The 17,523-nt window shown below is 44.0% G+C and overlaps 1 protein-coding gene across 3 annotated transcripts in view; it reads right to left on the bottom strand.

Moving 5' to 3' along the window:
* The window catches only part of PAG1 (phosphoprotein membrane anchor with glycosphingolipid microdomains 1), a 602,401-nt gene that overhangs the window by 122,397 nt on the left and 462,481 nt on the right, over positions 1 to 17,523 (bottom strand). For all 3 annotated transcript variants that reach the window (XM_085605365.1, XM_085605366.1, XM_085605367.1), the window contains one exon: positions 8,486 to 8,662. In XM_085605365.1, the coding sequence (XP_085461491.1) occupies positions 8,486 to 8,610 (125 nt within the window). In that variant the 5' untranslated portion in view covers positions 8,611 to 8,662. The remainder of the gene's footprint in view (positions 1 to 8,485; positions 8,663 to 17,523) is intronic.

Raw genomic sequence — 17,523 nt, 5'->3', positions numbered from 1 at the left:
AGTTGTATGTGGCATTACGCTTTCACCGGTGTAAAGATAGAGTTGTAACTGTCCGAATTCTGGTTCCCTTTAACTAGTAAAAAGCGTTGACAAAGCCAGGGCTTTAAGTGAGATAAAAACACTGGGGGCGATGGGGGACTCTCACAGAGGCGTGGGCGATGTAATTACAGGCGTGGCTTAAAAACACACATAACCTTAACACCAGTGCTTAGCATAGTTTTTATTTAAAACTGAGCGCGGAGCCCCTTCACGGACACCGCGCTCGGTTTATTTATATATTTCTTAACTTTAACACTGAGCGCAGCGCCTGCTTCAAGGACACCGTGCTCAGTGTTAAAGTTAAGAAATATATGAAGAAACCGAGTGCGGTGTCCGTGAAGCGGCGCCGCGCTCAGTTTTAAATTTAAGCATTTGCAATGCAATTGGTGACACGAGATGCCAACACTTGTAAACAAATGAGGGGCTGAGAGCCCAGAGAACATTACAAAGCAGAAGAACAACACCTCTCAAAGTTCTGCAAATAGCGTGCTCTGCAGCAGGGAAGTATTGCTGATAGTCATAGCGGTAATTGGCATATTAGGTAAAATTAAGGAGATATGGACGAAGGGCTAGACTGACTACCGGGCGTTTTGGAATTCCGCCGAGCAGGGGGCTGATTTCACTGCAGTGGGGGCTGATTTCATTCATGGAGACCTGCGTGTACTTCGAAATAATTAAAGCAAAACGAATTTCATTCAGTACACGCAGGTCCCCATCAACGAAATCAGCCCCCACCTCAGCAGCATTCCAAAACGCCCGGGAGCCAGTCCGGCCCTGTATGGACGGTGCCTGGGTTTAGTTTGCATGTGAAGCGATCCCATTGATTCAATGAGGAGGCATTTGTTCAGAGCCGGACTGGCTACCGGGCGTTTTGGAATGCTGCTGAGGTGGGGGCTGATTTTGTTGATGGGGACCTGCGTGTACTGAACGAAATTCGTTTTGCTTTAATTATTTCGAAGTACACGCGGGTCTCCATGAACGAAATCAGCCCCCACCGCAGTGAAATCAGCCCCCTACTCGGCGGAATTCCAAAACGCCCGGTAGTCAGTCCGGCCCTGCATTTGTTCCTGTTGTTTTGCGACCGTCTTCAATTATGAGTATTGGAAAAATCCCGATTCGGCCGGATTTACCCACTGAATCACAATTAGAAGTTGTGCGGGAACACTACAGGCCAATTTTTCCTAAACATTTCGCCTGGAAAAATTGCAAAATAAATAAGCGGTGGCATAACGGATAACATGGGGGAATCGGTGCACAATCATCGGTTCTCGCTGTTATTCTCCATTCAGCAGTTCCAAAAACCCATAATTAATTACAATACTCTGCAGAAACATTTTTTTCGGGTGCGGAGTTTCTGATGTGGTTTGTTCGTGCATAACTGAAGGGGGTGGCACTACGGCTTTAAGTGGGATGAAAAAACTGGTGTGTTCACTCAAAGGGTCGTGACCGATGTAATTAAGGTCGGGGCTTAAAAGCACCTAAATCGAAAATTTGTGCTAAATTTAGTGAGGCGCCCCACTGGTATTTTGCTACTTCTGTCATTACATCCAGCTATATAATACAGCAAGTAACATTACACTCACAACAAGCCATTACTATTGGCTTTGTCAATGGGTGGTAGTGGCATAGCATGAAGAAGCAACAACTATGGCTTTGTTTTATATAACATTGATTGAACATGCTTCAGTTCTGAAATGGTGGGATTGTGAAAGAACTATAACGAGTATCTTTGAACTTACCTCAAAGGCAGTGAAGGGTGGCACTGCTGCAGAGTTAAGGTTTATTGTTCATCCTTAAGATGAGGGCAAAAGTGAAGCGAGCCTGATAGGGACCCATCTCTGCACCTGATTTTTAGAACCGTCGGTGCTGAGCAGCGGCAAGCCTCGGCCCACTTAAAGCCCTGAGTGGCCCCTGGGCCTGCTGTAGTGTCTTGCCTCATGGAAGTAAGCACCATATAAAACCACATAACATACGCTCTGCCTTTCCCATACCAAAAAAATACAAGTACTGACACTGCTAATTATTTTGATATTTTTACAGTTAAAATGTGCCTGCACGCACACACGCGCACGCGCGCACACACACACAAACACACTCATCTATATCTACATATAGATGGTGTTATATTAACCTTTTAATTTAACAGTGAGTGCGTGAAACCATTCTCTCAAGGTGCAATGTTCAAACTTTGAATTTAGATACAACGCCTACATTAGTGAGTGAGACTATCACATTGCCATGTGGCAAAGTCTACGTGGGAAAAACGGATCGAAAAAACAAAACACAAATTATTGAACACAAGTCCAACATAAGAACAAAGAACCTGAAGTCCATCATCGCCACGCACTTCATGGAACAACACCATAATATATCTCAACTCAAATTCTTAATTCTCGAAATCATCCATAAGAAAGAAGGAAGAGACAATAATAAACATCTCCTACGAAGACAACATTTCTGGATAATGAATCTTCAGTCATACAAACCATATGGATTGAATGAACGCATTGAGTACGGATGTTATCTTTAACATAGCCTATTTTGAACCTTGAATATTCACTGAAAACTTTATCTAGTTCTGTTCGATGGTACATATGTTCAGTAATATCTAGTGACCAATTAGAGTTTTAACGTCCCCTTTAGATTAGCACCACTTGTGTACACACATATACTTGACACTGTATATATCTTCATTACATCTGTATTTCATTTCTTCGTTTTTTAGTGTTGTTTCATTTCCCGCATTTTATTTTACACCAGTGATTCCCTGGTTATCCTCTACCAAGATGGCCGCCTTGTATATCGTACATAGTCCTTTTTCACTGACAACCAAGTCCTACGGGAACCTTGGGAATTGTTACTACGTTTAAACAGCCAACGTTTATAGCCAATCGGGGTTATGATTGGTCTTACATGGAAAACGTTGCATACCGAGCAGACCCGTCAACCGTATTCAGGAAAGCTGCACGATAGAATTATACCAGTAAGTTGATGACTAGCGATCGCTAGTATTGAACCTTAACTTTAAGATTCATACGCACGTTTTCAACCCTATTGTTTACTTTTAGGGCAGCGTCCGATGTAATAATGTTCAACATCATGAGTACTCTATTCTTTCTAGATCACCGCGTCTCGCCACGAGCCACACGCGTTTTCGCTCATAAATCATTAGAATTGCACTGCCTGCCCTTTATTTTCACCGGAATCTGATACTTATAACAAATGTCTCGACACGAGCCACATGCGATGAAGTTCATTAGTCTGCACTCTGTTTAACGGTATTTTCACTATACCGCACTAACACATGGGTGCTCCCTTGAATGCTTTACACATTTTTTTACATATTTTATACACTCACAGCTATTCATGACAACGCATATTTATGCACTGAATGATTAGGGGACAGAAATTATTTACAGGGTTCCTTGAACTGTATATGTGTTATGATTCTTTACAGACATGCTCCCTGGAGAAAGGGCAAGCTGACCGAAATGCATAGGAGCTATACTGAGTGATGTCACAATTGGAAAACTTATCTGAATGAATTGAAAAGAACACAATTTCAAGAAAATGCTACAAAAAGAAATAAAGAATTGCATGAAGAATCATTTACAGTGAATGTGATTACTATTGAGAAACTTTGTTAAATCCTTACCACAGGATTCACGGTGTGCCCAAGGGGATGCAACCAAATGCATTTGGAAGCACCACTAAGACTATTACATTAAGAACATGTAGCATTTTAGAGAAAACAAGAAACTAAGGGGTCTATTAGGATGACGAACGGACTTCAGGTCGCCCGCCACCCTAGTGGTGCTGGGACCGGCCATCAGTGGTGCCGCGGTCCCGCTGTGCCAATTAGGATGCGACCGCCACCATGGGGGTCGCATCCTGTATATTTAACATTGTGGTGGGCGGTGCGTTATTCAGCACCCGCCACAATGTTAAAAGGGCATGTTGTGCTTTTCATTGCACAACGTGACAGGCACCGCGTGGTGCCTGCCACCTTATGCATGCAAATGTCGGGGGGTTCCATGGGTACCCCCCAAGTGCAGCCACCCGCCCCAACCGCCTGGGTTCCCGCAACGGGCCCCCATAGGCATTCTCCGCATGCCTTTCCATGGCGGAGTCTCCGCCATGGAAAGGCATGAGACCGCCATCATCGTAACTGCAGATCTTTTCCGCCCCCTAGGCAATCGGAGGGATTGCCTACCGGCGGAAAACTGGCAGGCCTGGGTCTCCACTGCCATCGTAATATGGCGGGGGAAATGTTAGGCGGCTGGACGTAAATGGTGGGTGGATCGCCACCGCCATACGGGCGGTGGCGATCTGCCCGCCATCCTAATAGACCCCTTAGTAAGCAAGTGGAAGAAAATCTTTTACTTTAAACATTGTTTTTTCTTCTGACAAGCAGGTGGACATATTTTCAGTAAAATGGATTTTTAGAGACTAGGTTTGATTCGGGAAGGTTTTTCCTTGATTAAAGCAGTCATAGCAGCCGACTTATATCACCGATTCTTTCCAGTCTTATCTCTTTCTACTGTATTTATTTAATTGCTTGTTTATGTGATTTTTATCAATACATTAACCCTTTGCAGGTGTGTTTCTGTGCCGCCGCAGTTTAGAGGCAGTTATTCACCGGAGGCATCGCAAGTGATTGCTCTGAACATCTTTATTGATCCCTGGATTTCTGGCAGATTGTGCAAGATTAGAAGAGGCCCCTATCGTGCACTGGAATAATATAAGAACACTCTCCCACTAACTCAGTGATGTGAAGGACGTAGCAGCATCGAAGAAGCTTCTGCACTGCTGCTACCAGGGCTTTAAGTGGGATAAAAACAAGCATTGAAAATGCAATAGGTCTCGCCTTTGATTAAGTTAAAGCCTTTTGCTTTGCTAATGGTATTGTATAGCAAAGCAAATGGTTTTAACTTAATGAAAGGCGAGACCTATTACATTTTCAATGCTTGTTTTAAAGTGATGTTCGGAAAATTATTCCCGGTTGCATGTGAGCTTAAACCTTTCAGAGCAGCAGATGTAAGTGTTCAACATGATTCTAAACACAAGTTTTGTATAGTGATGTTCCACTCTATCGCTGAAATGCTGACAGCTCTAATTTTTTGCTCAAAGCTGTAGTTTCTGATACTTTTCCAGGACACCACCAAAGTTAATGAAAATGCCTGAAGTTTTGGATAAAGGATTCAATGCTTCTCATTAAATTTAGAGGCTGATGCTCGCTGAAATGTGATTCTTTTATGGCAACACAGGGCTGAGATCCAGCTCTTTGAGCCAAGATCTAAACGGAAGCCCTACTCACAGCGTAAGAGAGTAGATGGTGCACAGCCACCCGACTACAGTCTCGGTGTTCCGGAAGCGGCCAGGAGTTTTTTACTCCACGCATTTGGTGCACAGTGAAAGCGGTGGGATTCAGGGGCGTAGAGTCGGAGGAGGGGAGAAATTTGGGGTGTCGCACCCCCAAATAAATGCATTTTTCGCTTGGTAGTTAGGCCCTGAGTTGGAGGTCTGCTATGCCAGTGTTGGTTTTTCTTGTCATAATTTCACTAAATTGTTTTAACTTGTTCATTTTTGGGATTTGAAGATTAACTATATGTGGAGATCGGTTTATCGAAAAAGTAGAAAATCTGCACGCCCCCAACCCCCTATCACTGACTAAGCTATACCCCTGATGGAATTTGTGAGGGTTAAAGATCCCCGGGGCGGAGGCGCCGTTCATGAATCATGATGTACAGGGAGGGAGACGACCAGGAGAGTTTACCAAAGGGGTGCACATCGACAGCTCGAGTGGCCGCGAGCTCGACGAATTCCAGAGTTTCTAATGGCTGTCGGGAGCCAGAGTCGCCATGAAAAGAGAGTGCAGCCTGACATCAGTACTTGATTAAAAATATTGTCAACAGCGAGTTTTATTACGTGTGCGTACGGATATAAGAAAACAACAGTAATAAAAAAAAAAAGAAAACTAAACACAAAGAAAGCTCTCCCAAATATTATTCTAGCTATTATGTAGAGCGTAAAAGGCGCCAAACAGAACTCAGCCCTGCTTAAAAGTAAAGGTCCCATATGCAGAAGGATTACAATTGAGATTAAATTCTTCCATCAGACAGACAAACCAGACATTCAAGTACCCTTAAAGCGTGTGATAGCCCTGTAGTTGTTTGACTCGAGCAATTTTTACTCATATCTTCATTGGTCCTCTGTGAGTCTTTTCTGTGGGGTGGGCAACTATCAAACCCTCTGCTCTCCAAACACAGCCAGTCACTCTTTCGCCCTGTCTCGCTTCTTACTCCCTCATGGACAAAACGCAAAACACACATCTCCTCGTGCAGAACATACAAGAGTTTGGTTTCGATCCGAAAAACGTGTCCTTTATCATCACAACAAGCAGTGGCGTAACTGAAAAATGATGGGCCCACTGCAGGTCTCTGAGTCAGGGCTAGACTGAGAACGCAAACCGACCCTGACAATTGAGCCCAATCGCTGCCGGGCACGGGGATTAGGCCCTCATGGAAAACACTGCAGCTACTTTTGTTACAGGGAGGCAATAAAACAGGCCCCTGGTAACAAAAACTCCCCCCTGGGGGTCCGAAACCGGCCTGCACACAGGGGAAACGCCCGGTGCCCGCTACGGCCAGTCCAGCCCTGATCCGAGTCCCACATATTTCACAGATATTACTTGGCCTTGAGCTGAATAGGACCCCCCCCCCCCCCGAAGGTTGCCCCTCCCACCCCACCCCGTGTCGCAGGGGCTTGAGATACCCCTTGGCTACAAGGATGAAAAAAGTCCTCTCCCTTAAGCCAGGGGGCATGAGCACATATGTAGACATACCTGCCAACTTGAAGAACTATCTCACAGTGTGAGGAGTGGGGCCGGGTCTGGAAGAGGCGGGCCTTATGCCGAGAAGTACCTAGATGCACTTTGAACCCCGCTCCCTAGCCCCCCGTCTCCCCCACCCCAAACAAAAATGCTTGCTGAGGCTGGTGCTGGAGTCCTGGTGCCGGTGTCCTGGGGGGTTTTCACGGCCCTTAATGGACGTTGACAGTCCAAAGCCTCGGAATAAATCAGCTGGAAAACCATTTACAGTGGTTTTCAGTTTGTTTTCCCTGCCGCCGTGTGATATCGGCTCCTCACTAGGCGAGCGTGTGGTGGGAGCCGATATCGTGTGTCACACGGTGGACCGTGTGAGTTGGTATGAATGCGTAGACAGGTTTTCTTTCTAAAGTAAGATTAATGATGAGGAAGTCTAGACATGAGCTATGTTTCTACTCTCTGGATACTTCTGTCAGGTATGGCGCAGATCAGCGCTTAATTTGTAAAAGAATAAGTGCCACTGCCCTCGTCAGGAGGCCACTGCAGCTGCACCACCCATTGCCTCTTGTAGCGCTGCCAATTACAGTAACAACACAACTAATAACCGCACACTGCCACAAGTGTGACAATGTAGACTGTTCGAGGGCCCCACAGCTGAAAGAATGGCTTGGGAGCAGGGATTAGTTGTTTTTAATATATATTGAACTAATAAACAACTGTTGTTCTGCTTATTAAATAACACCACCAGCTCAAATTAAGCACTGACGCTTATATCACTAAAACCCTCAGGGTCGCTCGGCAGATGTTGAGGACCACTTACTGATGGGGGGGGGGAAGGAGGGCGGGACATCTAGACCTGCTAACGCACACCTTCTCCACTCTAAATATAATCAAAAGAGCCATGTCACAGAGATTGTGCATATGAGAACAGTTTGTGGGACCTCGGGGCTAGGGACTACGTGTACACAGGAATCAGAGACAGACATTCATTTCCCTCTCAGCTAGAGCCTCTGCATGTGCCTCTAAAGCAAAGAAATCCGAAGAGCCACCCTTCACTCTCACGCCCTTTCATGGGGCCGGGGCGAGTGAATCCCTTCAGTCGGTCACTGTAAGTTGTCGTCTACTCTTGGGATATGTCAGGCATGCGAGTCATCAGCTCTTGGATACAGTCCTGCTCCAGGTCTGTGCCCCATGGCCAGAAGAGTCCTCATCACACCTCCAGGCAGGATTGCAGAGTTTAACATGGAGGGGACGTAAGGCCACCCAGCCTAAGGCCACCCAGCGTAAGGCCACCCAGTGTAAGGCCACCCAGCGTAAGGCCACCCAGCGTAAGGGCACCCAGCGTAAGGGCACCCAGCGTAAGGCCACCCCGTGTAAGGCCATTTGTGCTAAGCCTTCCCCCTTCCATGAGTAGCACCAAAGTTGCATCAATTAGGTTAACACACATGTATATGAAACAGAATGTGGGAAGCGAGGATGACGCTAAATGTAATAGGACAAGTAATGGCCTGGCCTTGACTGACAGTCTGCAGTGTCTGAATGTGGTGTTTGTGCTGCACCCCCTTTCATTTAGGTCAGCTGGAACCACACGCCTCTCACACATACTCCACTGGGCCTTACCTGTCGCAGCTGGAACAGAAGAGGGTGAGGAGAGTGAGGAGAAGGAATGTAGTTACTGCTGCCAGCCCTCCCAAGGCAATGACAGGAACAGGCCCACTGTTCAGCAGACCGGTGTCAGGCCCCATGACATCCACCAGGACACGAGCTGCCGCGGTCAGGAAGTCTGAAGTGTTCTTTCTGTAAAAAAAATCAAACACCACTAATGATTATGTAATTCTGGTTACCATAGAACATAAGGTAATAGCATCTGAGAATGTTCAAATTACATTACACCATATAAGATTTGTGATGCCAAACTCTTGAATATATGTCTCCTGGTGCATTCATCTAAACACCAGCTCTGTCTGCAAACAAATTACAGCCCATGAATTGGCTAAAAGATGCTTTGGTGGAGGCAGACCGGTCTGAACATGTGCAAATTAAATTACAGGAATGTAATTAAATAAAATAAGCAAGAAAGACTCCTCAGTAAGCTAAGAGCTCACTGATTAGATCTGCGTGTAATCAGCAATGTGTAAGCACAAGCAAAGCGGCAATGACTCATCCTTTCATCCAGAAAGACATAATAGGTACCACTGAACCGGGTTATAATAACAACAGATTACAGCCTTTTCTTGGAAATCCATAAGCAACTTAAGGACGGGCCATAAAGCCAAGAGAGTGGAGCTGCAGCGCAGTGGCCTGTTACAGCTGATGTTGAAACAACATGGTGAGTCATTAGGCGGATCGGTCGGGACCGCCACTGAATCATTGTTTTATGAACCAAACTAGTACTATGTAGATTAGTTTGAAAAAATGATTTAGTGGTTGCAAAAATTCGGTATGCAAATCGGGACCATAGCTGTAGTACATACGACCCTAATGGACAGAATAATGCTTGATCGAGGCGAAATTAAGCTTTCTGAACCCAATTTCTTTTCCTTCAAGTTGGACTAAATTTAGTGAATTTCATGAGCACGTTAAACACCAATGAAATAAAAGGCAGGATAAGCAATCACATCTTCTACGACAATCCCAGGTATCTTATTTCTGAAATTCGCCACCCCTAGATTGGGTCACGATATTGAAAGGTGACTAGGCCCAGATGTCAACCACTCAATGCTCACACACACTTGGCCTTTCCCTCTCAATCCAGTTCGGGACAAACCCTTCCTATATGAGCTTCGAAAGACAATTAAAAGATCTCCTCAATCGACACCTCAACCCTGCGGACTCTGTCACTTAGCTTTTGTAGGCTCGCTCCTCTCCAGAACTTGACCCAACGCTCAACACGTCTGTGGTTTCTGTAACTTATGTTTCCTTAACACTGCTTCGATCAAGTCTGTAAAGTGCACTGATACCTCGGGGTCTAGTCAGAGCTATTTAAAACTCTTTAAATAAAAAAACATTTCTAAATAAAACCTTTCCGCTACAGGAGCACCACAAGGAGCCAATCATTCAATACACGTTTCCCTTCACTTGCACCAAATAAAGATGCCCACACTAATGACTAAGCACTCAGGTGCAGACAAGCAGATCCCCCTGTACAACAACAGCTATAGGGGCGTCCTTCTAAACCACGGCACAAGCTTTTACCACCTCTTCACCCAGGACAATAGTGAACGCAAAAATAAACTACTGCAGTCAGGTTGTCCCCAGCACTGAATCTGAGCCGGTGGGGGCCACCGGAACTCATTTCTGGGGACCAGCACTTATTTTACTGCATCAGACTTTTACCAAGAGCAAGAGAAGGAAAACCACACAAAGCAGAAAGACGAGAAAAACATCACAAAGGGAGAAAGCAGGAACCTGAAAGAGTAAGATAAAGGAGCAGGAAGTGTCTGGTAGTGGATTAAAGAGATATGAGGTGAATTTAAGGCTAGCAGATTCGGAATTCTGTAAGTCGATATTTAATTGTACAGGCTGCGTCCTCTGAGCAGAGCTTTGGGCACCGGCACTCATTCTTTTACAACTGGGTCCTGGTCCAGCCAAAGAAACATACTAGCCCCCTAGAACCAGTCAAAAAAAAACCCACCGAGCTGGCAACCAAACAAAGAACATAGGTTCCTGTTCTGCCACGATGAACTAAGTACACTGGCTCACACCATGTCACCAACAGAACTAGCACTGTCATGCACAAAACCTACCAGAGTAAATAACAGTTCTACATCATGAATATATTGTCATGCCACCGCGCAGGGTTTATTTCAGCGCCAATTCATAGATGCTTTTGAAAAAAAACGGATTTTCCAACATCATGGCTACATCATGTCCAATGTAGCACTTTTCCTTGACTCTTCGAAGTGGGCTCCTTGCAACATCTCTCCAGCACTTGAAATGGAATGCATCCTATCATCGAGCCCTTCCTGTTGCTTTCTTCCAATACCCAGTGCTCTACAATAAATTACCTGCTTGTTAGAGTAGCGGTTTGAGAAGTACATAAAGAGGTCTACCCAGAATTGTAGATATAGAAATAATATTGAGTACACAGATCATCTCCCTTCACAGAGCAGGCATCACATTTTTGACATGTTAATTTCCATATACATTTTGTACAGCGGTCCTCATTTGGTAACAGAAGTAGGTCGAAAGGAAAGAAACAGGCAGTGGTAATGCATCGGTTTCGCCTATGTGATGAATAAAGTACTGTTTTTATCAATCATCGTCCGGGAAAAAGAAAGAGCTCCCTGACAAATAACACAGGAGTGGAGAGGATGTGGTGCAGTAGCCAGAGCTGCTGACTCGAAAGCTACGGATCCCAGTTTGAGTCTCAGCAGCAGCAATATCCTGTGATTCCATGCAAATCACTTAATCTCCCTCGTGATAAATTGTTATATAAATATGCTGCAGGAGTAAAAGGTGAACAGAGGCAAAACTTTATGAAAAATAGTTCCACCAAAGAAGATGTTAACAGTATTTCGGCAATGGGAAACTGATAAGAGAAGCAAACGAGGAACAAGCATTGGTAAATGCAGGAAAATATGCTACAGAAATGGAGGAAAAGTAAGCAGCATGGACAGGAACCAATGAGAAGCCAGGAAAGAGAGGAGGCGGGATTGAACTCCCTTTTAAGTTTATATTAAAATCAATATATTTCTCAAGAACAGCGCAAGCGTTGTGCAGGCAAAACCTAAAAAGCTGAAACTTAAGAATTTCATATTGACCACAGTGACATTTTTACTGCTACACAAAGTTTTGAGTCAATCTTTTTGGAGCATACATTTTTGTAATCAAACTAAAAGTGGGCAAATATTTCTTGCACATTTCGTTGTTTTTAATTCTTTAAGTACTCACTCTTAAATTGCTGCTTTTAAAATGTGCCCGGTTGTCCAATTCTATTAATTTTTTACACACGTTTTGAGTGTCTAGTCAAAATATGGCCAACGGATCGTCCTGCATTCTCTGGCGTGACATAAAGCTGCATGCACTGCAAAACAAAGGCGGGGAGGGGTGTGGAGGACTGCACCTCTTCTCACCCAGAAATAATAACTGCTTTAGAAACTTCTGATCTTGATAAAAAAAACACTCTTCGACTACCGTCTGCCATCGTTAAAACCATCCGAATAAAACCGTGCAAGATTGCAAAAAATATCCCTAATTCCCACATATAAAAATACTTCAAGATATTTGGTTGCTATGGTGGGTGATTTATCTCACCCAATGATACCACTTGTTACAGATTGCTTTGGAATTCTGAAACTGCAAGGTATCGGGCATGAAAAAACACCCTATTCATCTTTCCGTCTGTATGTGCCTCCTCCTCGGTGCTTGGAATTCTGTCCAGGATAGCACCCATGTGCTCTCTTCTTGGTGATAACATTTTTGCATTTGGAAAAATTCCTTCCCCTTTCAGCTTCACAAAGTTGATTCCCACTCTGTAACGCGATGTATTCCACCCCTTGGCAACAGCAAATCCCCGGCCCGGGAAAGCGTCTGAGGGAAGATTGTGAATGGCCTGAAACTGACGTGTTGTGGGTATTCGTGCACTCTTTATGCTAACCACACCACGCAAAGCCCTACCATTTGCGTACGATTTTTTATTGTGAAGTTGTACAATGGTTGGGTGCTGGGTACTGTACTGTAAAGAGTTGGCAGGCGGCGGGCACAACTCCTGTCATTTCCAACTGTCATTTTAAGCTTTCTGTAAATAGGGCCTGGCTGTCTCCCCAGCAGCTCCCATGTTTGGATCCAGCGCGTGCCCCAGAGGTGCCAGCATGGGGCTGCAGAGGGGCAATGCTGGATAGATAGGCTGTATTTGCACAGCACACCACCGGGGAGGGGGGGGGGAGGGAGGCATATTAACCTGATGATGTAGTTTCAACAACAGAATCACAAACATTAGCCAGTGGTAAGAGACCATCCTACGAAGCAAAATTACACCAGAAACTTCACAAGGTCTTGCTAGCCTTGTTTTATAAGCAATATTTGATCATGTCAAAACAGTTTACCTCACCTCACTACATACCTAAATAATAAAGCAACCATGGAAGGTGTCCACTGTCACTTTTTATTTTAAAAAAAATCCTGAATTTCGGCAAACTATCTATCCACTGCATTCCGTATGTCCCATTCATTACTTCTCATCTATGAACACAAGGGGGCGCTGCCTCACCACCCTGTTGTTCCTATCCCTTACTTGGAAGCAGAAACGCACGATTCAAGTCATGAGAATATTTCAAACACATGCATTGCCGATTGTGCAATGTCGGGGAGAAGCGCATTTTGCACGTGTAAATGCCAAGGGTTCGGATGAGGACGCATTCATTGCATGTAACAGAGAGTGTCTCTGATGATAGAAACAAATTGTCTTTGCAGCGTCTGGCTGTTTGCTGGCGCGACTGCACTTTCAAAGCGCCAGCAGTGAAGAACGGTATGCTGTGCTGCAGAGTGACAACGTAATAAGAACGCGGTGTTATATTTCGGGTAACTCCAGAGTATTTGCTTTTGCAATTGCAAAACAGATTTAGGGATTGTATTGTAGTTTATTGTAGCACTTATATAGCGCTTACTACCGCTATGTGGGACGTTTAGGCACTTGCCTACAAAGGTAGCCTGTTACACTGTGTAGGGTGTATGGTTGGAAGGGTGTCATTTTTGTTATGTGATCCTATGTGGGAAGTGTTTCCATGTCATACATGATTACCACCCGGGTGCAGTTACCGTGTTGTGGGATGCAGGGCATAGGCACTGTGTTGGATCATGAAGTGTACGAGACAGACGAGCAGTTTATGGTTTTCAGTATGAGGGTAGCTTTGAACAGCTCTGCAGGTCCCTTTATAGCAGGGGTCTCCAACCTTTTTTTTGGCAGTAAGAGATTCTTCTGATCAGTGAAAATAGAACGAGGTACTGGAAGCCAAGCAACTTGCGGTATTATCAGACACCACAGCGCCCAGCTTCATTGACTTTAAGCCTTATGTCCATAGATGCTATGGTTTGATCAAAATACTTTGACTAGGGGCACTATGACAGGGCTGCCATGTGTGTCAGTGAGAGCGCGTTATTTAGGGATGTATGAACATGTGTGTATATGAATGTGATATATGTGTATGGCTGACAGAGATAAGTCATATGTACTTGAGGCATAGGACATAACCTTTGCCATATGCGGCACAGTTACATGAATAACACAAACATTTTTTTTGAAATGGGAGAAATTTAAGGGACAGAAAAAATTTCACAATATTGAACATGGAACTTTTTTTCAGTACTTTAAATTTCTCCCACTTAAAATAATGGTTGGATTTTATAGTTATAAATATGTCACCATGTCTGCCAGCCACGGGGACCAACATGCCTGCTGTGTCTAAAGGCAACACTTTGAAATGAGAGAAAATTAAATTGAAGAGTTAACAGTATGTTTATAAGGATTTCGTAACGCTCATTTAAATTTTCTCCCATTTAAAAATGTTAGTTTCCATTTCTCATCCAATAGTGCTGTAAGTGATAGCATGGCATCAAATGAGTAAATCACACACAGCGCACTATACATCTCAGTCCTGTAATGATTCAGCACCTAAAAGAGTTGATCCGCTGTCTTGCCAAAGATGTCTGATGCTGAAGAGATGCAGTACTTCATGCACCAAAGCTGGTGCTGCAGGAAAGTAAAGGAGGCGATGGAAGTCTCTCTTCAACAGAAGACTTAATAAATCTCTTTTTTAAACCAACACTATTTCCGCTAAATGTACTCCCTTCACGCCTCTCAGTTAGAATCTACATAACTCCTTTGTAGACAAAAACACCAATGCTAGACCATCTCCACCGTAGACCTCTAAGTTTGACGGTCCAGACTTGAACTCTTTATTATTATTGCCCCAGTTATCAACTCTGTTCAGAAACACCATCTCACATCTTAGAAAGCAAAAAGGCCCAAGACAAGCCCATAAGATGATGCACGGACACTCACTGACCACCAAGCGTATAAAGGAAGTAGTGATATTCTGTTTGTAGGCCTTCTCAGAGGTTAATCACTTATACCACACATTCTTGCTGGGCTTCCATTCAGGACTCTAGATAGAGTCAGCTGTCAGGCATTCGGAGCATCATTCTCATTGCAGTTGACATCAGCCAACGAATTGTTCTTGTCTTGTGAGCGTTGTTTGAAACAGTCGAGATTGAACTCCCTCGGGCTGCCCTCTTACCATATTGAGAGCTTCTGATATGTCACTAAAAAGGTCGAGAACCTCCCTTCACTATATGTAGCATCTTCGATTGGGCACCCTCTCTAAAGAGCCCATGGGATCCCCCTCTACTCTGGTTTAGCATTTATCTTCCCTCATCATTTCTGAGTGCACTTTAATTATTTTTAAAATGTAAATAACACCCATGTATATGTCCATCTGACTGGGCCGGTTAAAACCAATCTTCTAGATGTGAATCTCTATGCCAAAACAAAAAAAAATGCACTAACCTTCACTTGAGCCAGAGAAAATATAGGATAGACATGGATTATCCCGTGCAATCAAATTCCTGTTGTCTTTCACAACCGTTTCAATATTTTCAATTCCAAAACAGTTCCCTTATGAGAAACCATTGTGGCCAATATGACCCTTTAAACTCACCTTCGAGTTGGCTCTTTTTTTTATTTTTTAAAGAAGTTCCTCCTGCCACATTCTATCCGATATCTCATATTCTTTCTTTCTACCCTTTAGTCTAAACAAAGAGATCACAGAGAGATCTCATAACCTCAACACAGGGTCTCTGTAGCAGATTGGACTACATTTAAGAATCTCTGGGAAGGATTCATTAAATCTACACCAATGAGTATTTTGCACCATTTGAACCTACTGACAAGTTGCAAACTTACACTTTCCCCAACAAACAGCATGTGCACTAGAAGGTGCAAACTCCACATTTAATCCTAAGTAGATCAGTTCGAATCTTGGGTAATAGCAACAGCACCGGCCCTATGTCTCAAGCCCTAGCAAGACAAATTTGCAGATTACTTCAGTGACCTAGTAGTTCCCATCCTTGTAAGCATTTCTTGCTGTTTTTTGATAGGTAATCTCCAGACTATATCCCAGAAGCCCTCAGAAAACAGTCACGTAGGAGGTAGACTAATGTCTCTGATGCCATACTATAGAGTTTTCGTCTGTTCATTACCATAACCAAAAACACAGTATGTTTTAAGTGTTATTGTACAGTATCTGGCGGACACCAAAAGGCCCTATAGGCAGCAGTATGCAATATCGAAGGAGTCAGACTCACTTACAGATTTGAATCAGAACAGCTGAGGGTTGAGGCAATGACAGCGCCACTGTCAGCAAGAATAAATTGGCAAAGTAGTGATGGTGCAAGGAAACCAGGAAGTGCACCCCTCTCCACTCCCTATTTGGGAAATCCCAAAAGAACAATCAGAAAAACATGGAATTTGCACCCATCGATTGTATAAGCATTTAGAGTCCGTTAGACACTGATTGTTTGTGACGATCTGAAGAATATGCCAAGCCGTTATGTTCTTATTGCCAAAAGGATTGTGAATAGTGGATTTTAACAACTTTATAAGTTCATCGATGTCAATAAAGAAATTAAGAAAATAAGAACATAACGGCTTGGCATATTCTTCAGATCGGCACAAACAATCAGTGTCTAACGGACTCTAAATGCTTAGGATTTGCAGTTTGTGCTGACTGGTAACTTGGGTAAAACACCCCACATTCAATCCTTCCTTTAAAATTGACCAAACGTAAGACAACAGAAAATCACGACTAGGTCTGCAGGGCGCGGTCCTACTTACAAGAAGCAATGATGACGATAATGCCAGAAGCCGAACATTAACCTATTGAGCCTCTTCAGAGCAAAGGGAGGCTGACTTCCAACTCTCACTCACAACCCTTAGACCCTCCACGCTCAGTGACATTTTAGGTACCTCTTGTCTGATTCTACAGGTCTCATCACTTTACATCAAACCAATGGATCATCCCAGCATAAACTGAGCACAGGAGAGAGCTGAGCATAGCAGACACATTACAACACCCAGTGTCTGAGTCTATAGTCCAGATGCCTCCTCTTTAAAAACAGAATGGACCAGAGGAAACAACATGCAAAATCTTGGTTAACAATTAAACCCCTCAGACAGTATTTCATCAACTTCCCTTTACCCTGGGAAAGAAATGGAGTGATGCAAGTTCCCTCATTAGAAGCTGTTGCCAAACATGAGGCGTCACATCTACAGCAATCAAATAGCCAGTAAATGAAATATGAAGATTTTGACAGGAACTTGTGTATAAAAACCACGAGTTTCATAATCTCAGTCCTGCCCGCAAACACGATGACCTGTAATTTGTGTCACACAGTTCAGGAAATGAGGGAAGCTGGCCCCAGTGAAATGTGCTGAATTTGCCGCAGTGTAGTTTGCAGACACTTAGACACGTTCAGTAGTGGAAGTGGGCACATTTTGTCTACTTTCCGTTCATAGCAGCAATCCGCAGGTAGTGAGGGGACTTTCTCATTTTCACTTCTCAGCACAGCACAACACAAAGGCTTCACTTAAAGGAACATCAGTCCCACCGTTGTTCTACTGTTATCCTGGCTAGGAGCTATCTGAAGCCTAACCCCTAGAT

Source organism: Triturus cristatus, chromosome 5_1, assembly GCF_964204655.1.
Source record: "Triturus cristatus chromosome 5_1, aTriCri1.1, whole genome shotgun sequence".
Lineage (NCBI taxonomy): Eukaryota > Metazoa > Chordata > Amphibia > Caudata > Salamandridae > Triturus > Triturus cristatus.
Note: the sequence above shows the minus strand (reverse complement) of the source record. Positions and strands in the feature narration are given on the sequence as shown.